The sequence below is a fragment of the Daphnia pulex genome, chromosome 9, assembly GCF_021134715.1.
Source record: "Daphnia pulex isolate KAP4 chromosome 9, ASM2113471v1".
In the NCBI taxonomy this organism is placed as follows: domain Eukaryota; kingdom Metazoa; phylum Arthropoda; class Branchiopoda; order Diplostraca; family Daphniidae; genus Daphnia; species Daphnia pulex.
The window spans coordinates 4,358,735-4,381,565 of record NC_060025.1 but is presented as its reverse complement, the minus strand read 5'-3'; the positions used below and the strand labels follow the sequence as shown (position 1 = coordinate 4,381,565).

Genomic DNA, 22,831 nt, shown 5'->3' with positions numbered 1-22,831 from the left:
TACCGTGTGCGATCAAAAAAATTTTAATGGAAAACACTTTACTAGTAGACAATATGACATGGCTTTATAAATATTATTACAGCATTAAAATGTAGCAATTTCTAGATCACAATGATCACAATTGATTTCTCTCTTACTAATGCGTGATATTCGCAGTGGACATAATATACAAGTTTAGGAATTGTCAGAAGTAAAGTGATATCAATTCATGTTATGTGTCATTCACTTCTAAGGTTTCTGACTCGGTTGTTTTAGCGGTGTGTTTTTTCATGTGTTTTCCATAACCCGAGGCTTCTGAAAACGCTATAATAAATGAAACATTGAACAAACACATATACTTCCGTACAAAAATAGCCATTTCATGGCAATATTCAATACCTTTGTCACATATTGAGCAAACAAATGGTTTGATACCGTTGTGTCGATTTTTATGTTCGTTTAAGGTCTCCATCCGCGTAAATTTTTTCCCACATAGGTCACAGATGAAACTGCATTTACAATGAATTAAAAGCATGAAAAACTGATTAGAGTTTAAGATAAATTTATCGTACGGTCTTTCCCCGGTGTGGACGCGAGTGTGACGCCGGAAGTCACCTTATAAAAGTAAAATTTAAAATATTCACATTTTAAGTACTTGATACATGATACCTAAGAAATAATAATAGGCTTAAAATAATAATAGCGCTTACTGCTTGTTAGGAAAGACATGGAGCATTCTTGACATGGATATTTTTTTACTTCGTCTCCTTTATGTCTGAGCAAATGTGTTTTCATTTGTGATTTTTGCCGGAATGATTTTCCACATAATTCACATAAATGACATCTTTGATCAGCATGCGAAGCCATATGAGACTGTAAAATACTCAGTTGACTAAAACGCTTGTTGCACGTTAAGCACCTGTTTAATAATAAGTCGCTCACGATAAGATTGCTGGAATAAATTAAGTATTAAAAGATGAAAAATACTAAATTACTGATATGGTTTTTCCCCAGTGTGTCTTCTCATGTGAACCAGCAATGTTTTTTTTTCAAGGAATTTTGCTCCACATTCTAAACATGTCCAAGTTTTATCACCAATATGGGACTTAACTAGAAAAAGGGGATTTTGTATCAATTTTGAAGCAAACTTAAGCTAAACGTATATTGTGTAACATTCAATAATTTTAAAAAATATTAATTATACCATGTCTTTTGAGATTGCTTCCTGTGGTAAAGGTACTTCCACAATGGGTGCAATGAAATGGTCTTTCACCTGTCAACAAATTGCATTATTAAGACAAAACAAAATTTCTTCAAAAACTTGTTATTTACCTGTATGCTTTCTACCATGGTCTAACAGATGCCCTTTAGTTCTGAATGAAACTCCACATATTGTACACTCAAACTGTTTGATTTTTTCCTTATCAGCATCTGGTAGAATGTCAGAAGGAGTCAGCTCACTCCTTTCCTCAATGCTCAAAGGAAGTGTCAAAGGACACATCCCATCCATATGAATTGACTCATCATCAGCACATTGAATGTCAGAAAAGCTGGCCAGTGAATTATCAGTCTCCATACTCTCTCTAATGGGAAACTTGTTTGATAGTTGTACATGATTATTCTCGGAGCTAAAAGGTCCTGGGTTTTCTTCTTGAGTTTGTGACTGTTTTGACGATGGATAAAAGAAAAAATTTGGAGCTCCAACAGACGCAGGGGGCTCCTGAAATGAAAGTGCATTAATATCTGCAGCTGAACTATTCACTATTTCTTGAAGCTTCTCAGATAAAATATTCCAAAGCTGGACTGCTCTAAGTTTTTCTTCTGCAGTCATAGAAGGAACCATAGAAACAGCTGCTTCAATCTAAAAACAAACCAAGCTTTACATTAATCTCAACAACATTAACTGAACACACACTAACAATTAGACCTGAACTAACCTTTTCCTTGAAATCAATCAATGAACATTCAGTAGCCATGATTGTTTCGAATAGCCCCATAAATAATGTCACTGTAAAACAAATAATTCTTATTAATAATTTGTTGTGAATATTTCAAAGGTAAAAGAAGCAGAATATAAACTTATTCATTCTTTTTGAACCAAATCGTATAAAAAATACTTGCCTCTTATGAGAGTTTTCAGGGTTAATCAGTACTTCACGTCACAGATAAATTCTTTGTAAAATTCCAATAATAATTGGCTATTCAGGACGAAAAAGAACCACAATGGATTTTTGTCTTGCGTTGAGCCCGTTGATGTCAACAATGAAATTCGTCTGAATAACGATTGCAGATCAATTGTTAAGCTAACTATTGGATTTCAATCGATAGCTTAGAAGTTAGAACTCCTCCAAAGTCCAAAAGGAGGCAGAGAAACGAAAATTTTCGGACCGCCCGCTAGAAGGCGGAGGCGCAGCGCCTAGTTTCGGGGATATTTCCTATAGACCTTTTTCACAATGCGGAAAGTCGGGATTTTCCAATCTGGCAACGCCGTAATCGGCCATTTTAGATTTCATTAATTTTTCCCTGTGTAAATTCCCATAAGGAATCGGGGTACCTTTAGTTTAAATTAATTTGTTAATTATTGGTGTCTTACAGCCAATTTATTTTTCATCGATCGTGTTCCCCGATTAATGGGTAACATTTTCATGTATTTTTACATTTTAACATTAACTACTTATTATATTATCAGCACTTGAACTTGTTTGTTTTGATTCAGTTCCTGATGAGGGCATCAACAACAAAGGAAACTGGGTTTACTGATTCGAGTTTTTCAATTGATTTACGCATTAATGTTTGTCTATTGTTAAGTTTAATCGCAAAGAGGGACTGAAAAATTCCTTTAAAAGTATTTGGGGTAAATTAGTTTAAAATGTACTAATTCAACTTGATTTCTTCAACATTTTGTTCCATACTCTGACGTTTTCACCATATTACCTGATTCATTAGCGTTATTTCGTTAGTATTTTAAGAAAACTCACAGTTCTTTTTTCGAGTGAAACATTGTATTAAACATGAAATAAAGTTTTTAATAAAAATACTGAAGACGTGACGTGACACTGCTTCAACTAGTAATTATTTCTCATTTTTCAATATTTTTTATTCGAAGAACCAATGACTGTTTTGCAGGAAGATGAATTCTGATTGTTAGTTGATTCACCAATGTGTTGATGTGTTCATCAAACGTGTTCTGCATTGTACCCTCAGGTACAGTTGTATCTTTCATGAAATCAGTAACTGTGTCTTGTGGAATGTGTGTCTATGGAAGAAAATGATGAGATATGTTAAGTAATGTTATAAATGACATAATAAATATAAATAAAATACAATCCTCTTACATCGTTGAACATGTCCCAGCAATCTGCCTTCTTATAGAGAGCGACTAATTCTTTCAACAGTAGCAATCCCAATGGAATTTTGCTCATTATTAGATGTTGGTGCTGCAGTTAAAAACATGTTACTTAGTTACATATTTCAGAGACATATTTCAAACATGACTCAATCATAGAAATTACTTTAAAAAATTTACTATGTTACCAGAAGTAAAATCTTGACTGCATACTCTGCTGTATATTTTTATAAACCTTTTTCTCTCGAATTTGTTCTTTTCAGCAGCCATATACCTGTCTCCTACTTTTTGAAACCCCATATTCTAGATGTCCATTAACATTCACTTTTGAGAAGCAAAAGTTACAGCACCGTAGGCAAGCACATAACATGTCTGTTTTGACATTCCAGAATCAAAACAACCTAATAAAGTTCGAATTACATAATTAATATAAACCGCAAGTAAAATGTACCATATATGAAAATGTTACCCATTAATCGGGGAACACGATCGATGAAAAATAAATTGGCTGTAAGACACCAATAATTAAAAAATTAATTTAAACTAAAGGTACCCCGATTCCTTATGGGAATTTACACAGGGAAAAATTAATGAAATCTAAAATGGCCGATTACGGCGTTGCCAGATTGGAAAATCCCGACTTTCCGCATTGTGAAAAAGGTCTATTATAGAGTAGTCTAACGTCCGAATTGCCAGTTCGCTGAAATTGTGAAAAATCGATTTGACACGTAAAAGTAAAATGTCTTGCATGGCGGCTTATGGAGTTTCGCCCGTTTTAATTTTAGTTTTTAATTTTCCCATTTCAGTCGTCTTCAGTTGCTATTCTTAATTAGATAACTACATTCCTTAGTTATCAGGTAATCTTTTAAGATTTATTTCCCCTCGATAGTCATTGTAGTTTATTTATTATGAATTTTTTTGTAACCGTCCCTACCGTGTGCAGAGATAAGGAGATGGGACACATAGTAGGGAATGCCGCCATGACACTTTTCGGCGCGCCATCTAGCGGCTAATGCCCTCCCTTCATCATTAGCAGCCGAATTCCCAGTAATTCTGGCCCCGGTTGATTTGAAGTTTCAACTTTCAAGGGAAACCCAGTGGAGGACTCGTAGGATAATATAATGAAATTTGCCTGTATGGTACGTTGCCAATCCCCTCTAGCATAAAAAAATTATGGCATGTCACCATAACAAATATTTGCGAGTGTTTGCTGGGCTAATTCATAGATGTTGATTTTATTGTAAGGTAATAAGAATCGAGATGTCTGTTTTGTTGATCAATGGGAACGGTCCAACTCAAAATCTTTTTCATCAATCAGATTGAAAGTGACTCAAAAGAAGGGAACGGTCCAACTAAATTCTTCATTCACAGTCCATGACTTCATTACAAGTACTGTGAATAAGAAATTTATTTGGACCGTTCTCTTCTATTGAGTTACTTCAAACATATTCTTGATATAAAAGGGTTAAAGTTGGACCGTTCCCAATTATACAATCAATGTCTATTTCATCAAGAATATAAAGGTGTGTTGAAATATTATTAGGGAACGGTCCAACTAAAATCCTACTCCACAGCCTGACTTTTTCATGTAAAGAGACTGGAATAAGAAATTTAATTGGACCGTTCCCTTCTTTTGAGTCAATTCAAATCTTATTCTTGATGAAAAAGGGAGTTAGAACACTGCCATTGAGTTCACCAAAGTTACTTAACACATAGGCTAATCTTCTTGATTATTATTATCTTACAATAATATCCATATTTATTGAAAGAAGATAAACTCTCACTAACATTTGGTGCGATGCCATTTCATGTTAGGTGAGGGGCAATATACGAGCATCATACCCTCATGAGTGTCGTCCTGCTCTAGCTTCCTTTCCCAAAATTCAAACAACCCGCCAAGCCTACAGTGCCTTTGAGGGGGTATTGCTGGGAATTCGTCTGCTAATGATGAAGGGCGGGCATTAGCCGTTAGATGGTGTCGCGGAAACTGTCATGGCCGCTTTAACACGGCAGTGTCCCATCTCCTTATCTCTGACCGTGTGTACGAAAAAATGTCACCATTTTCTGCCCCAAGGGAAGAATGGAAAGAAGAGACTAAGGAAGAAACTAAAAGGTGAGAAAGGGGTGGCGCGGGGTTCTCTTTCTTCGGAGCAGTATAGACCTTATTCTGATCCAAAGGTATGGGTCAAGCCGACCCCTTTGCGTCGCGTTGCAGTGTGAAGGGGTGCCGTGAACAGGAGATTTTATTTTGGCTCCCCCCATGTGGCATGGGACTAGGCTTTTCGGGTTAATCGTGCCCGAGGGAAGAAAAGGGAGGAAAGGAAAGAATGAAGAAAAGAGGGGACCAGACTTTCCTTTCCTCCCTTTTCTTCCCTCGGGCACATTCGTCCCACGTTCGTCCCATGCCACATGGGGCGAGCCAAAATAAAATCTCCTGTTCACGGCATCCCTTCACACTGCAACGCGACGCAAAGGGGTCGGCTTGACCCATACCTTTGGATCAGAATAAGGTCTATATAGTCTTTGAAAACAAAATGCCTTTTACTTAAAAATTCATAATAAATAAACTACAGTGACTAATCAAGGGGAAATAAATCTTAAAAGATTACCTGATAAATAAGTAATGTAGTTATCCAATTAAGAATAGCAACTGAAGACGACTTAAATGGGAAAATTAAAAACTAAAATTAAAACGGGCGAAACTCCATAAGCCGCCATGCAAGACATTTTACTTTTACGTGTCAAATCAAATTTTCACAATTTCAGCGAACTGGCAACTTCGGACGTTAGACTACTCTATAGGGATATTTTGGGACTTTTTTCAAAATCTAGGGTGGAAAGTCTTTAATTTTTTAATCGTATTCTATTTCTAATTTTCTTCGGTGTTGGCAAATGTAGGGGGTTTTATAGGGATTTATTCGATTTTGGGTAAAAAGGAAAACAAATTGTGTTTAGGGATTTTTTTGGGGATTTTCCATTTGTTTATTAGGGTTTTTCCCCCTGATCTGGCAACCTCTGGGAGCTCATATTTTCCAAAAGTGGAAGCACTGCGGTCTGCGGAGGCGAGAGAGCACTAAATTTTTAGCAGTAAATTTTAGAGAGCACTTAATTTGGAGCAGTTAAACTTTTGTCGCTTTGGCGTTCCATACAGCTACAGCTAATGTATGTTCTGTTATCATTCCAGAACTAAAAGATGAAAGAGCGTTAGGCCGTTAGAGAATGTTTATTCAATATTCAATGAGTAACGATACAAATAACAGTAAAATACTACTTAAAATGAGATACATGCACTAATAATAGCAATAGAAAAAGGAAGGGTAGCGTTTTGATTAAAATTGGTTTCATAAACCATTATCGTCTGGAATTATTATCAAGCAATTGACTATTAGCTGGTGGGTTAACACTAACAGAAAAATACGTAGTTGATACTGATGTATTATACGGGAATAACACTGGAAAACAAACATTTCAATACATAAAATGTATGCGTGCAAAATGGAGGAAGAATACTGGTGTTGAACCCCCCATATCACGCGAACAAGGGGGTTGATACCAGTGTGTCAAACCAGTGTCACACTTCATACGGATGAGAAACACTGGTTCCACACCGGTTCCCACCCGATAAAACTTTTCTAGGGATACATGAAACCTTTGTTAATGAAATTCAATCGGTACCCGTAGACTGCATTGACTATCGCACAAACAAGCAATATTAGAAGAAATAAAATTGAAAGTTTCGACTTATTTTCGCTTTTATCTACATTAGTAAAGATTACTATTCCAAGTAGTGCGATGCACAATAAGGAGGAAGAAAGCACAGCACAATCAAAGGCAAACCCAAATACTGTAAGTGCCGTACAAAATATCGATGAACACGTCTTTTAATGAACGTAGGACGTCTGTTATTTGGGTTATGTTGACAGCAGTAATCGAAAGATTGATTTTTTTGCCTTGATGATTATTGCTTTGTAAGTGCGGTCAATTGCGATTCCGAATAGAGAATGTATTTTCGTTGAGACTCGCTGCTTGAACTGATGTTATCTGCCGTTAAAGTTGGTACTTCCAGACTCTGGATGAAATAAACATGTTTATGTTTGACATGTTTTGCTTTGAAAAAATCTACAGTGACATGCGCCTACACTACAACCGCGACTATTGAAACTTAATTTAAACTTCTAAACCTTAACCACGCAAAACCACCGGAGAAAACCACAAAATCAAAGCAAATTAAAATCCTTGACCAAGCAAAAGAGTGATACAGATAAGGATAGGACTGTGTTTGGGAAATGGGGTCGAGCCTAAGAAAAAAATCTGAAACAGTCAAGCTATTTTTGCTATTTAACCCTATATTCATTTAAATTTAACATTTCAATTGACACTATTGAAATGGTTTTAGTACAACTAATTTTCAGGAGAAGGTTCCTCAGTCATTTATTCGTCTTTATTCGCCGGTTCATCTTCATGTTTCCTATAAAATAAAACTAGATTAGTGTTTAAGTAGTGGTAGAATAAAAAAAAATATGCTTATTTGACGCCACTTTCTCGAAATGCGCGTTTGAAGACCTGTTGGAAGACTGTGGCTCAGATATATCGGAAATGTGATCATCTGACAAAATTGAAGCTGGCGTCAGTTTGGGTAAAGAGGATGGGCAAGGCAATGGGCAAGAGGATGAGCCACCACCGCTTGGCGAGCATTTGATTCGGAGTGTTGCGCTGAAAGAGGTGGCGACCCGCTTTCCAGCTTCCGGGCCAATAGAGGATGTTTCAGAGCGAGGTTTGACGCCTGAGGCGGAGATGACTATGATTTAGGTCCCATTGTAATCCACGATTTAAAGATAAAAAAGTTAATAAAGAAAAAATATGATCCATCGAAGGATTACTTTTTTGAAGGAATCAATTAAATAATTATGGCTGGATACTGTCTGAAACTTAGCTTCGAGGATAAAGGGTTTAGAAAAACAATTGATGTTCTATCGATAGACAGAGCTATCTTATATACAGACAGATTTCACCCTGATTAATATTGCATGCTATTGCATCCATGCATATTACGCTAATTATAATATTTATCTAAAAGTTAGAATTGGGCTTTACCTTTGATTGTGCTGTGCTTTCAGAGAGGTGGCGACCCGCTTTCCAGCTTCCGGACCAAAAGAGGATGTTTCAGAGCGAGGTTTGACGCCTGAGGCGGAGATGACTATGATTTAGGTCCCATTGTAATCCACGATTTAAAGATAAAAAAGTTAATAAAGAAAAAATATGATCCATCGAAGAAATTTTTTGAAGGAATCAATTAAATAATTATGGCTGGATACTGTCTGAAACTTAGCTTCGAGGATAAAGGGTTTAGAAAAACAATTGATGTTCTATCGATAGACAGAGCTATCTTATATACAGACAGATTTCACCCTGATTAATATTGCATGCTATTGCATCCATGCATATTACGCTAATTATAATATTTATCTAAAAGTTAGAATTGGGCTTTGCCTTTGATTGTGCTGTGCTTTCTTCCTCATCCTACATTTTTACTCCCTCCTACATTTCACCAATCAGGGCACTTAACATAGTAGTGGACTTCAACGGCACGACACACGAACACTTACCGTAAGCGTCGACTAAAAGTAAATAATTTACCCGGGAAAATTCAAACAGGTCAGCCGACACGAACTGGAACGCATATTATGGGATGCGAGTCGGAAATAAAGGGAACTTAGGATTTTTCGCCGGTGTTCTTGACAATTTCGGCAGCTGGCCACAGCGTTTCGTACTTGGTCCTCTCAGCCAGGCCAGTACACCGAGGACTTGGCTTACACACTTTTCGAACTTCACTTTTTAAACACTTTTCGACTAGCCGAAGTGGCCGTCATGCACTCCATCCAGCGCTTCATGGCGCAAAAACTGAGCAACCCCCAACCTGGTCCCAAAGAGAACAAAGTATTTCATTCTGCCTCCTTTGATGCGACCCATCGACAGGCCAACCATGCCAATCTTACTTCAAACCACATCGAGTAAATCGAAAGCCTTAAAAAGCTTTTGAAAGATAGGAGGTCCATGTAAAGGAGCTTGAGGATGCCAATCTTAAATATGCTTCACTTCAAACAAACTACGAGCAGGCCATGGACAATGTAAGATATATTCTTACTTTGTTTGATGACAACCGTCTCATGCTATTACTCCGTTTGTTGCTTTTTCTTTGGCCTTTCGTTTTTTTAGCAGGATGTTGGAGAAGAAGGCTTTGATGACATACAAATATAAGCCTATTTAATATAGCCATTATAAACGCCGGCATTTTCTTATTACGAATTTTGGTTTTCCTGAATCTGCATGATGAAATCAAATGAAGGCAAAAATAACCTATTTTTTCCTCTTTTGGTTTTCTTTTCCAAAAAGCAAAATTGTTTCCATGGGATTTCAGTGTCTCTTCAATCTTGACGACGAGAACTTTAACACATCATCAAAGATCGACACTCATCAGTTATTGGGTTTTGGATGTCATTGTTTGTTAAAATAATAAAGATACCCCCGATTGGTATATGGTAACATGTTATTTTTTCTTCTTTCTTAAAATTATTTGTTTCCCTTTTTCCCAAAATCAAAAAGTTAACCTTCTGTTTGTTTTGATTGCATTGGAGTTAATGTTTTTAAAAATATTCTCATAGGTACATTCAAGTTTTACAGCTTACAGCCAAACACACATTTGATTCATTTTTCTTTAAAGAAGTCAATATTCCATTGAAAATTCTTCGATCAAGTCTTCCAGGTTTCAACTCTTCCAATTCCTTCTCGATTCATAGACATTTATTTTCACAACATTTGTTTGATAATTTGTTAACTGGGTCAAATGCTTTATTAGCTTGGTTATATTTATATATGCCTGTGCTAATTTCATAAAATTGTTTTTTGTTCTTTCAAAGATCTCATAACAGCCAGGTGATGTTTTGAGCTGTTTGGTGTTACAAACTATGGGTCCACCAATTAAAAAATAATACTTAATAGCTTTGTGTAATACGGTGCATTTACAACTATTCTTGTTATTCCTGTTGTTACATCGGTAGATAGTCGCACCATCTTTGAGGCCAAACTTGTAACGGTGCTTGTGGTCTACAAGTATTGATGACAACCTATTAGTATAAAGGAAAAAAGCAAAGAATTCAACCATATCAAATCAATTGTTATTACCTATTTCCGGCTTGCTAGGCTAGGTTCCAACGCTTTAGCCATGCTTGCTTTCGTCGCTTAGATTTTTGTCTTCCTCCCCCTTTGGTGTCTCGTTAAAATGAAGACTATTTCAAGAGATTCATTTTCAAGAGATAAATCCCTTTTGGTTTTATCATCGTCACTTTCCGGGCTGTCTTACCCGCTTTGTCACGTGACAACGCCTGTCGGTCGGCCGATTGTCGATAACTGCTTCTGCAAGTGGAATCGGACGAAGTAGATGCTGACTTCCGATTAAGTTTGCTCCGCGCAGCTCGTTCGTCTTCTTCTTTTTTTTTTTTCTTGATCGTCTTCTTTTTGGTCAGAAAAACACCATTCGTCACTATGTCCAGTTTGGTTTAGAACTTCTTCTTCTGCGACCTCTTCTGCTTCAATGACACACCACAATTAATCGCTTTCGCTTACGTCTTCGTTGTTGAACATCGTTGAACGTGGTCCGTCATCCGGAGTAGGCAACAAACTGTTTTCTTCTACAACAACGGGGATGTTAAGTAGACCCGTTACTTACTATAATATTTTACAATCACACATTAATTTATTAAAGTGCCGAACCGGATGATTTTAGTGCCGAAACGGTTACTTTTGGTGTCGATACAGTTACTTTTGGTGCCGAATCAACAATATTTTTTTTGGGGGAGGGGGACGCTCTTAAGTGCCGAAATCACTGGATACCGTCTTACTCCTAACGTTACATGAGAGGATCATTGGTAATTTGCCAATCATCTTGGAGGAACATCTGATTAAACCAAAGGGTACCCTTTTTCAGCTGAAGTAAAATTAATTCGCGCATAAATGGGTTTTGCTGAATTTAATATGGGTAAAATACAAGTAACCTAAAATTCAGCTGAATTGAATTTAAATGACTACAATAGGGGCGTGTACGCGTACCCCCTGGTTTGTGAACGCACTCCTGGGGAATCCGCCATGTTTCCACCTTGTTCGTGTTTCTCTTGAGTGATTCGCATAGGGAACAAAAAAGGGTCCGAAAAAATATTCGTAAAACGTTTCCAGTTAACAGAAGACAACTTGGAATAATTTAATGGGAAAGATAATTGAACGAGCTTTATTTTAGTAAAAATTGCTGTTACGTATTTAAAAAAAAATCTGTTAAATTTAAATGTTTCCCCTGTTGTTTACTGTTTTCGCGACCGAATCCACAGAGAATCTGCCCGAGGGAAGAAAAAGAAGAAAATGAAAGTATGAAAAAAGGGGGCCCATACTTTCTTCTTTTCCCTTTTCTTCCCTCGGGCCAAATAAGATGATCAGCGAGCTTAACTAAAGAACGAAATTAATCGACAGAGCCCTCGAATCGTCTTTAGAGACTCCTAAGAATATGATTGGTCATAATGCAAACTCTACGCCGTCCGACAACCTTCTCGAGACCAGCCTTCGGAATCCACCACCACGATCAGTATATAATTCCGGCAGTGGAGAGTTCAACTGGTTGTCAGCTATGCTACCGAAGATCGAAATAACGCCCTATAACGGGGATCCGAGAGCGTGGCACTCCTTTTCAAGATCCTTTAAAGAGCTCGTTCACGAAGTTTTGCCATCTAATGCCCAGCGAATTGTAGCACTAAGGAATATGCTGACACCGGACGTTCGGCAAGGATTCGAGGCGATGCTGAGAAACGCAAACAGCTACGACAGAGTCTTCGAAGAGCTGCACAGGAGATACGGAGAATCGTACCTAATTGAGCGAGCCTACCTGCACAGACTACAACGCATTAGAAACTGCAGGGTCTTCGACGGCCAGGCACTGCGCGATTTAGCTGCCCAGGTACATGACGTCACATCTGGACTTCAAGACGTAGAAGGGTCTCACATCTGCTCTGGTCCAGCTCTAGAGTTAGTCATCGATAAGCTACCTAGCGATCTCAGGAGCAAATGGGGCATTCACATGCATAGAAGAAAGCCCGCCATTATTACACTCATGGATCTCGACCGAACGCACTGTTGAAATTTATCATAATTAATCTTGTTACATGCAGCAAAATAAATTGAAATTGTATAAAGAAATTCGCACGGTTCGGGTTCGTAAGCTTGTTAGGTGGCATTCCACGGTTGATTAAATATTGTACTAACAATTTTTGGGACAAATGCCCGTGGTAAAAATTTCATTTCAAACCCTGCCTTTTCATACCGATACAATGAAAAATAAAATGTGAAGGTGGTCACATCAGTTTAATTAGTGATTGACGTGGTAAAACAAAGTTAGTTTTGATTTTCACTCAGATAATTGAGCCAGAAAACTGTTTTTCTGATGTTTTGCGAGTTCGGTATGATATTGTATCAATTTGTTAGTCCTTTGAATATAGGGATTTTGCTTCAAAAATTTTTATAGTGAATACAACTATCAACACGTAGACACGTAGCGCCATAAGGAAGCACGCAAAACGAGGGGGGTGTTCTTAATAGCTTGGTGGGAACTGTAATTAAACTTACCCCGTCATCATTTCCTACTTGTTGTTTCCGATGCTGTGAGAAATTAATCAGTTTATGATCCTTCGTTGTTTCTTGACGTGAACTAAAACTGAAATTCATGAAAGGGAAAACACAAATAATAAAGATTTTGAAAGTTTTTATTTAATCAAGATTCAATAATTCATATTGATTGTTACTGCAGCTACTGTGTCGACCTGTGAATGCTGTTGCTCCACTTTAACACAAAACTAACCACTCTAATTTTTCTACTTTTGACGCGACCCAATGCAACCCTTTTTTAAAAAATTAGGCGCATGAAGAGAAAATTGAAGGGGTGAGTATGGTCCGTTTTCCAAATCGAGAGAAGAGAGACATCTATCAGACAGTGGATGGGTTTGCTTTTGGGTGAAAAAGTTTGAAGAAAAATTCTGCCAATCCTGCGAGAAGAACGCAAGCGGTTTCGTGTCGATCTTGCGAGAATGCAAACTTTTAATATTAAACTACTTTTGCCATTTTTTGCGCTTATTACTGAAAATTTATATTAAGAACACAAGTTCGCAAAAATTAAAGCAAAAGCTATGCACTAAGGAAAGATTTTAAAGAAGTCAATAACACCTGTTAAATTTGCTATATTGTTTATGAATAACAAAACTAGTGGCGTAAGAAGGTGCAGTCTGGGAAGTAAACTTGGTATTTTTCTTCTAAGTGAAGCAAGCAAGTAACATTCCCCTTTTAATGTGAACATTACAACAAAGGGATGTTTTTACCTTGCAAAAATAGTAGACGTTTTTTAGAATCCAAACCAACAAATTGGCTGTAAAGAAGCATTTTTGTCTAAATTTGATTTGTTCATGGATTCGTAAGATTCTTTGTTATTTACAAATTCTGTGTTATTTATATTATTTCTTTTATCTGGTAGATTCTTCCTCAAACTAAATGCAATCCTGAAATCAGAATACATTTTCTTAATTTCACCCCCTGTGAACATCACTTGGGATTCTTCAGCTTTGAGCTGTATTTATGATGAAGCGGATGCCAAATATTTGTCACGAGTTAAATGCTGTGGGAAAATTAATGTTGGATCAAAGATTACTTTTGATTTAGCATAAAATAATTGCTGTTCTATATAAAGTAGTTTGCGAAGAACTGAATTGCGATTGCACGTCTTTCGGATTTTTAGCGGAACCTTATCTCACAAATTGAAAAGCTACTGGAACCCTTCGCGCATGTCTTACTCACAGCTTGTCAGTGCGGATCTCACGCCGACTTTTTTCTCTTTAATTCCATTCGTTGAGGAGCTTAAACTTCATTTGATTGAAGTAAGATACTGATCTTTTGCATACTGCCTATTAGTAATGCCCTAAAGAAAATAACAGACTTTTACTTAGAAGATTTGTTAATTTAAATTGATTTTTTCTCTTCATTCTTTTTACACCTTTTCAAATTTTTTTAGTTACAGCGCTTGACCCAAATTTTAAATTTTTATTATCCCTGAAGGCCTGAACACCAACAAATTATTCAAAATAATTTAATTAGCATTATGGATTAATTAGTAAATTGCAATGCATTTCAATTTAAAAATTTTAGTCGTTCAAGAAAAAATCACGTCTGTTCTTAATTTAATGAAGTCTGGATCCCACCCTCTACAAACATAAGGGACAGTAGAAGGTTCACCAAATGACGACGACATGTTGAAAGAACCAAATTCTAGTTCTACTCGGGCTCAGGGTGATAGTATTACCAGTACGAAAACACTTGCAAATAACTGGATTCAAACATTTGTTCGCGAAACATTCAGCCGAAAAGACGGGATTTTTTAAGTCCCTTTCCAGATTACGATCCAAAAAGTACCTCGGGAAAAAAGGGGGTATTTTGAAAAGGTTGAGTCACGGATAGCTTGTTTAAAATGAAAAAAGGAAAAGGATTATTTTGAAAATCCAAAAATGAAACGAAAACGATATAGTACCACTTTCGCAACACTAATCCGATAAGTGTTGCCGCGAAAGTTTGAGTACGATTAGTCTAATCGTTCTTAAACTTTCTTTGTCTTCAATTTTTCTTCTGATAAATGTCCTCTACTGTATAGTCTTTCCCAGGGTATTGTTCTTGCCCCCACCCCTCTCTATATTTGCTACTCTAGACCAACCTACGGGATTGCAAAAAAAACTTGGTATTCCTATTTTTTTTTGTCGATGATTTTCACTTGTCAGTGGAGCTCTAAGTGTAATTTGAGCTAGATGGCGACCAAGTGTTTTAGTTAAGCCCCTTTCATTGAATTTTTAGACTGCATTGAGGAGTTCAGTGATTGGATGGCACACAATTGTTGTAAAATAAATAACCTAAAAACGGACTTCATGTATGTCGATCCGAAGGGCACACAAACTTTCTCCTCTGAAACTTCACGTAGGTGGAGCTGAATTTGGGCCAGTACTGAATGTTTATTCTCACCTCTTAATTGAGGAGCAGGTTAATATCATCTGTAAGGGAGCCTATTTTGAACTCTTTTTCATCTGCCTTATCCACAAGCACCTGTATCTTTGAACGCCGAATATTCTTATCCATACTTTCTTTGCATCCACTATTGACTATTGCAACTCTCTATCCTTCCTGCTAAATTATTAATAAGCTTCAACTTGAAAAAAAGCACTGCACGGCTGACCACACACTCAAACACTGAAGGACTTAATCACCCCACTGAAGGCCCAGAATCTCTATATTCGTCACACTTTTACAGGCGATCTTCTAATGTTCTTTTTACGCTTTCACTTCCCTGGTTAAAAATAGTAAAAATAATTGGTATTTTTAAATGCTTATCTAACTGCCCAAGATCAAAACCAACGCTCAATATAAAAAGTGTTTCATTGGTTATGTAGATTTGAACTAAAGAAAAGAGACTATTTATCGTAAGACTTTGATGGACCAGTGTACCAATCTTGGATTTTTATCCTTTAATAGGTGGTGTTACACGGAAGAAGACACGAACACAGAGTAAGGAGAACATCGTATATTATTTTAGGACACAAATGAAAAACATTTAATACAGTCCTGTGGAGTTTCAGCGCTTAAGTATTTAATAGGTGCTGACGTTGAGAGGGCACAGACTGGATGTAAGTTTCCAGACGATCCACATACGTGTTGATCACGTGCTAGTTGATCAAAGGTCTACTAACATCCCTCCCTTATTTAAAAAAGACGAATCCGTATCTTGAATGAGTTGAATAGATGAATTCCTTTTGGTAGCCAGATTCAAAATCCATTTTACTGTAGTAACCTTGAGGATTTGAGAAAGCTGTTCAAATGACCGGGTTTCACCTTTATATCAGCTAAACGACTTCTCAGTCTCTGTTAGAGATTTCAATCAAATGGATCGTTCGTTAACTTCCTTTCTTAATCAATATTATTTTTCATCATGTGGGATTACGTTTAAAATAGCGTTCCTTTGGTGGTCGAGATTTACGTGAATTGCGAAATTTTGTAGTCTTCGTCTTCGTCTACTTCAATAGGTTGATATAGGAAAATTTTCAAATAGCATGAGCGGTTGTCTCATGTTTATTTTCTGATTCCGATAAGGACAAGTTTAGTTTAAGCGTTAGGACAAGTTTAGTTGATGATGGCAACACCATAATAAGAGTTTCACAAACAAGTCAGTGGTCATCACTCGATTATTTTCAAATTCTCCAGCTCCAATATCGGTAAAAAAGGGAGAAATTAAAAAAGTGTTAAGATGATGATGATGATGATGATGAACGCTACAGGTGATGTTTTCTTTTTTACTAAAAAAAAATGTTCGATAGAAGAGGGAAAAAGACTTTTTATTAGACTTGAATTAGTGAATATAAGTGCAAATAAGGAGTATGAAAAAAGGGTGGATGCTTGAACTAAAAGATATACGTGTGATATTTTGAAAAGGTATCTGTTCAAGTTTATGCTATGCAATGAGAATTAAATATTTTAAATTTTAAATGAGAATTCTGGTGTATTTATTGGTGATATGAAAAATTCCTTTTTTGTTGCAATTATTCCATGATTTCTTTGGCTGTTCGAGTATTGTCATGATGGATGAAATGAAATGAGAGAGAGGATAAAGTAGGATACCTGATGAGATTTTTTTGGAAACTTCGCTGCAGTTATGTTGATGAGTTTCCTACTGCGAAATGGTTGATGAATTTCTTGAAGTCTGTAAGTTCAGTTAAGTTTGCTTGTTTTTGTGTTTGCGAATGATGAAGATTAGTTCATGGTTGAAATTGCGGGTACTTGAGACGCCATGAAAAAGGCGTCAGCGATGTCGAGCAAAAAAGGGTTCTGACCGGCAGGTCTTGAATCAGAGTTGTCTCGAAGATTACTCCTGAAAGATAGTGAAATTGTCTGCTTTGCGCAGGCGAGGACAGCAACTGTGACAGGTGGTGTTACACGGATAAGAATCAAACAAAGAGTGAGAACAGCTTGTATTGTATTTAGACACAGATTACAAACTAAACCTTAAGAAATCCTAAGATTAGCATCCACTTTTAATACTTGGCCGCCTCAGTTGTGGTTGTGTAGATCGGGACAGAGTAGTACTTACTAGTACTACCCCAAAATTAACAAACCAACATAGCGTGGAGGAAGTTTCGGTGGACGTGGTCCTCAAGACTTTGGCCCACCTGAATTTGTAATTATTATTTCATACTAACAGTTCTAACCGTGAGCAATGCTAAACCGAACAAATGTTTGAACCATTGTCATTTGTCATATACTAGAAAACTTCATACTTCTGTGATGTCAAACTGAGTAGTGATTGTTCATATTTCTCTTGTAGTCTGATATTATTAAATTGAATTTTCGTGTTTATCTACTTTCAGGTGAAAGAATTGGGTTATTTTACTCATCCCTGCCAGGACGATCTAATCTGCAGATGTACACTTGACGATATTCCATACTTCAATGCTCCAATTTATTTGGAAAACAAGCAGCAGATTGGCAAAGTTGATGAAATTTTTGGTTCCATTAAAGAGTATTCAGTTTCAGTGAAACTTAGTGAAGATGTTAAAGCTAAATCATTTACACCCAATCAAAAGGTAAGAATATGATACTGTTACTCTAGACTTGTTTTTATATTTATCTAAATTTTTTTGTTTAGATTTACATTGATCCTGCAAAGCTACTGCCATTGGGCCGATTTTTACCTCAACCAGGAGGAGCTGGTCGCGTAGCCAAACGCGGGGGAGGTCGAGGTGGTGCCGGTGGTAGAGGAGGTTTTGGCAGAGGAGGAGGTGGTGGATTTGGTCGTGGAGGTGGAGATCGCGGAGGAAGAGGAGGATTTGGTGGCAGGGGCGGAGGTGACCGTGGAAGAGGAGGATTTGGAGGACGAGGAGGTGGGGGAGGATTTGGAGGACGAGGTGGAAGTGGCGGATTTGGATATAAATTTCAGAAGTAGCAATCAATCTTTTCTTTGTTTCATGACTCACCAAGTCACCAATAAACCATTAATTTTAAAGGTTTTTTTCGTCTTCCAATGTACACTCTAATTCTGTTGTATCAGGACGAGACAGTTGAACAGGTAACAAATCACCCCATTTTGTTCGACGAGCCATTAGATTTTCTAACCTAAAAATAGAAATTTACGATTTTACTTACTGAAATTGAATTCAGTAGTGAGGTTTTTAAAGTTAGTTACTTGCTGTTTTTTGCTCGAGTAATAACGATTTCTTCAAGCTTTCCCTCTTGAGTGCATAGTCTGCATATTACATGACCAGATCGAACGAGAACAGGCCGGACTACTCTAGGCCATTGCAAGTCTTCATCAGGCCGCTGGCCTAAGAATGACGTAATTGTTAATTGAATGAATACGCCAGGGATGTTACACTACAGATTACCTTTCTTCAAGACTAAATAAGAATACCTCTCTTTTTGTATTCTTTGGTTTATTTGAAGGGGCTCATATTTAACTTCAAAGTTGCAAGGAGTTGTTTCAGCTAGCCGTGGACATCGTGTTTTGTTGGGGCACTATTGAACGATGGAAGATTTAAATAAACACAAATAGTTACAGTAACGTTACAATTTACCGGTGCAAAAACATAGCCTTGAAGATTTGATTCCTTATTTCCTTCTGATAAACTAAGTAAAAAATCGCGAACTTCCATTATCACCTATAATCAATTGTATTATTTTAATTTACACTTAAAATTACGAATAAATGAGCATTATCTTACCTCAAAAGCCGCTCGACTTCCATGCTCTACAAATACCAAATAACCTTGTGATTTACGCCATAACGACAATGCTATCTGTAAACGTAACTCTGCTGAAGGGAGTTCCAAAAGCGAATGGGCACAAACAACAAGATCATATTTCACCTAAAATTGAACAGAGATTAATTTTACAAAATCATCCCATGAAAGGAATACTTACAGCAGAGGATGCAGGCATGAACTGTCGGAAATAAAGGCCTTTAATGGTAGATGAAAATTCTTTCTCATCCAAATCTATTGGGTTAAAATCTGATGCTTTATTAGGCCAAACCCCTCCTTGAATGAGGGCAAGGGCTAGGTTATTCATGTCAACAGAAGAATCAACACAGAAGACTTCTTTAAATTTCTTATCACCCCAACATGACTTGGCTGACCTAAAATATAAAATAAAATAAAATAATAGTGCAACACACAGTGACGGGGACCATCAATGAACTAATAGCTTTATATCTACCATAGTGCTGAGCCAATTCCAGACCCAAAATCAAACAGAGTTTGTGGTTGGAAATTTTGGTCTCGGCTGCATATTTCCTGAAATATTTGGTATAATGTTGCATATTCTGGGGCTATTCGTGCCACCAGATAAGTCAAAGCAACTGCTTCGTTGTAAATCACTGGTTTCCATCTGTAGGTATTTTGGCTTACAACCTTTTGTATTTTACTTTTTAAAGTATTTTGTATTTTCTTTTCGTCTTCAGCACTTAAAAACGAGTTATCTAAATTTCAACATGGAATGGTGTTTACAATTCAATCAAATCAAGGGAAGTTTAGTGAATTTACCTGGGGATGGGTGAGCTGCAGACAACTTTTCAGTGAATCTAACTTTTATTTCTTGAAGTTTAGTCTCAGTTAATGGGGGTTTCTTGAAGATTAAATGATTTTTCAAAATTTCGGCATTCTGAGATAAGTTTGTATCTGTGCAACTACTAAGAATTTTATCAACTGCTTTTTTCAACTGTTCGGGCAATTTCACAGTACTATGACTGAAAACTCCAAGATGCTTTCCTTTCGGATTAAGTTCTGACGTTTGACTGTCTGAATCTTTGCCATTAGACACGTCAAATTTGGCGATAGGACGTGAAGACGTACTAAATGAACTGTTGAAATTCTTACTTGATACATATATACGACTTTGCATGTGTAAATATCTTGGAGAAAACATTTTGATTTTTAAAGAAAATACAGACAGACGACACACGTGTTATTTGGGGTGTTACTAAACAGCATGGACTACTTTAATTAAGGACGGGACTCTTCTGCCATAGATAAAGAAGACTGGTTTCGCATGTCCTATCCTTTTAGCCCTATCCCTACTTGTCCCTACTGACCCCGAGTTTCTGTTTTGCTTGTCCTGCCCCTAGCGGATAAACTGCTGTACTGCACCGTGGCTAGCAAGGGTGTTGCAGACGAAAGTTGTTTTCCTTCTGTCTTGGTAAAATTCTTTGCTGGCGTTTAAAAGTTCTAGGTAATTTTTTCATCCAAATTTTTACTTAAAAGTCATTTTGTATTAAATTTTGACGTTTGCCAATTGCAAAAGCAGAGAAATCAATTGAATGATTGCAATGGAATAGATGTAAGCAGAGTGTAGAGAATAAAACGTACACTAGAGGGCAGGACAAGCAAAACAAAATCGGGAAAATCGGAGGAAGGGTAGCAAGAATTCTGGCGACAGTTGGCCATGTTAATTTTCTTATGGACAGCATCAACCAGTGGTCTTTGTCTATGCTTCTGCATTTCCTACGGAGCAGGACGCAAGTCCCAGTCCCAGTGGCGTTAGGTTAAATGCGTCACTGGTTCCAAATTGTCATAAATAGACATAGGTCCCATTGTCGAATTATTCCAACGACATGCGTACCGAAAGTAAATGTACCCGATTGCTTTAAATTCCGGTAATTGTGGTTATAAGATCCAATGCTCTTATGTCCCGACGACTTAATTTCCAAACGACTTATGTCCCGACGACTTAATTTCCAAACGACGCAAGTACCAAATGTTAAAAATCGAATATCTGGCATCGTATGTAGTGACTTTTTTAAATACGTAGCCATCTAGCGTTCAGTTTTACATACATGATTTTGTAGTTAGCAGCATGGTTTTTTCGTTTTTATTTTACAAGGGAGCTTAGGATTAGGAGTTTAGTACTGTATGTCATGACAAAATTGTTTTTACGGTCTATCCGAATTTTTTTCACAATAAATGGATCCAGCTGCCGGATTCCTTACGCGATGGGCATTACGTATATGCGCGCGTGCTTGCGCGTTCCGGAAATCATAAGATAAAACGAATTGCGCTAAATGGAACCTAGCGCATCAAGCACAATTTAATTGTTTGTTTTAGGCGGTTTTAGGTGGCTCGCTTGTCGCGTTGAACAAAAAATCTAATAGGCTAATTATAAAAATCGATAAAAATCTAGCGCTATCCAAGCACGTATGGCACCGGTGATTGATTGATTTGTTGACTTACGCTCCAAAGTTCCAGGTGCTCTTTCAATAGCATGCAACCCCCAACCAGTGGATTAAGCTCCTGTGCCAGGCGTATTTTTGCCTGTCCTATTGGGCCAGTCAATGATTCCTCCAGCTTGACGAAATAAATATGACTCTTAATCTCTCTTTTGTCTTTGTCCATCGGCATAAAAACAACCAACCAGCTCTGCGTTTAACTGTCACACTTTCTTTGGTTAGTTGAGCGTGCCGCCGGTGTGGCCCTCATGCGGAGTAAATTGCCTACTTGGTGTCGGGTGGCCGAGAGAGGCGAGAATATGGAATACTTGGCTGCTAAACCCGGAATGGACGGTTGGCGAGCTATTTATCCGTATTTATCCGGCCCTGAAACGAGATAGGTAATGTAAACTTGTATTAAAAGGCCAAAATGAATGCCAATTGTGGATGAAATTCAAATGAATTATCGTTTTTTTGGCATTCTGAAGCATCATAGGCATTTTCCGGTTCCCGGTTCAACCGTGCTACAAGTCTTCCAGATGATCAAACTCCTTGGAGCTGCCGGGAGCTGCCACTAACAGCACGGAAGCGGCTAAGTCCTGAAACGGGATCCCACCTCTTTCGCCCTTTATTATTGCCTGCTGCTCTAAATGGAATTGAATCCGCCGCCGTGGAACACTGTCGACATTATCGTGCACAGTCAGGGCGTCATCGACGTTCTCCTGGACAAGCACGACTTCTCGATGAGTTTCTTTGACGGCAAAGATAAGATCACTGTCGATCAGATGCCCCTTTTCTCGCCCATACCTTACGACGTCAAGAAGCGGCTCATATGGATCAAGGTGCAGCTGACGTGGCTACTGAACGCAAGGCATCATTCATTCACTATATCTAATTACTAGTAATCTTGTGCCAGTTGTAAGCTAACGTAACGGAAACATAAGAATTTGGTGCATGAATCATTCCCCAAGGCCACGTGGATTCGTGTTTTTCGTAAGCAATTTGGACTTTTACTTTTCCCGTCGTTCCAAATTACTTCGAAAATAAACCTAAAACTTATCCTAGCCTAATCTTTTACCGATTATCACGGCTTCGCCGTGCTGATCCTGAATTTGAATTTCACGGCTCCGCCGTGATGATCCCGAACGTGAATTTAACGGCTTCGCCGAGATGATATCGAATGTGAATTTCACGGC

The 22,831-nt window shown here is 37.6% G+C and overlaps 3 protein-coding genes and 3 long non-coding RNA genes across 6 annotated transcripts; 3 read left to right on the top strand and 3 right to left on the bottom strand.

Moving 5' to 3' along the window:
* Nucleotides 1–7: 7 nt before the first annotated feature.
* LOC124202337 (oocyte zinc finger protein XlCOF6.1-like) lies at nt 8–2,323 on the bottom strand. Its single transcript, XM_046598674.1, has 9 exons — nt 2,101–2,323; nt 1,917–1,987; nt 1,312–1,840; nt 1,184–1,252; nt 975–1,089; nt 690–898; nt 552–594; nt 379–488; nt 8–303 (listed from the first exon to the last, which is right to left on the bottom strand). The coding sequence occupies exons 2-9, from the start codon at nt 1,974–1,976 to the stop codon at nt 212–214; spliced, it is 1,227 nt and encodes a 408-aa protein (XP_046454630.1). The 5' UTR covers nt 1,977–1,987; nt 2,101–2,323; the 3' UTR covers nt 8–211.
* A 112-nt stretch (nt 2,324–2,435) lies between these two features.
* Nucleotides 2,436–3,028, top strand: LOC124202611. Its single transcript, XR_006878257.1, has 2 exons — nt 2,436–2,613; nt 2,696–3,028. It is a non-coding gene; the product is annotated as an uncharacterized LOC124202611 (long non-coding RNA).
* LOC124202610 lies at nt 2,968–3,972 on the bottom strand. Its single transcript, XR_006878256.1, has 4 exons — nt 3,795–3,972; nt 3,514–3,726; nt 3,315–3,416; nt 2,968–3,235 (listed from the first exon to the last, which is right to left on the bottom strand). It is a non-coding gene; the product is annotated as an uncharacterized LOC124202610 (long non-coding RNA).
* A 7,904-nt stretch (nt 3,973–11,876) lies between these two features.
* LOC124202947 (H/ACA ribonucleoprotein complex subunit 1-like) lies at nt 11,877–18,383 on the top strand. Its single transcript, XM_046599469.1, has 4 exons — nt 11,877–12,323; nt 17,565–17,618; nt 17,809–18,024; nt 18,087–18,383. The coding sequence occupies exons 1-4, from the start codon at nt 11,877–11,879 to the stop codon at nt 18,381–18,383; spliced, it is 1,014 nt and encodes a 337-aa protein (XP_046455425.1).
* LOC124202400 (methyltransferase-like protein 17, mitochondrial) lies at nt 18,377–20,475 on the bottom strand. Its single transcript, XM_046598747.1, has 8 exons — nt 19,978–20,475; nt 19,652–19,913; nt 19,358–19,571; nt 19,159–19,302; nt 19,012–19,095; nt 18,823–18,952; nt 18,624–18,762; nt 18,377–18,553 (listed from the first exon to the last, which is right to left on the bottom strand). The coding sequence occupies exons 1-8, from the start codon at nt 20,357–20,359 to the stop codon at nt 18,439–18,441; spliced, it is 1,470 nt and encodes a 489-aa protein (XP_046454703.1). The 5' UTR covers nt 20,360–20,475; the 3' UTR covers nt 18,377–18,438.
* Nucleotides 20,476–21,681: 1,206 nt separating this feature from the next.
* Nucleotides 21,682–22,700, top strand: LOC124202370. The gene is made up of 2 exons (XR_006878060.1): nt 21,682–22,036; nt 22,124–22,700. It is a non-coding gene; the product is annotated as an uncharacterized LOC124202370 (long non-coding RNA).
* Nucleotides 22,701–22,831: the final 131 nt, after the last annotated feature.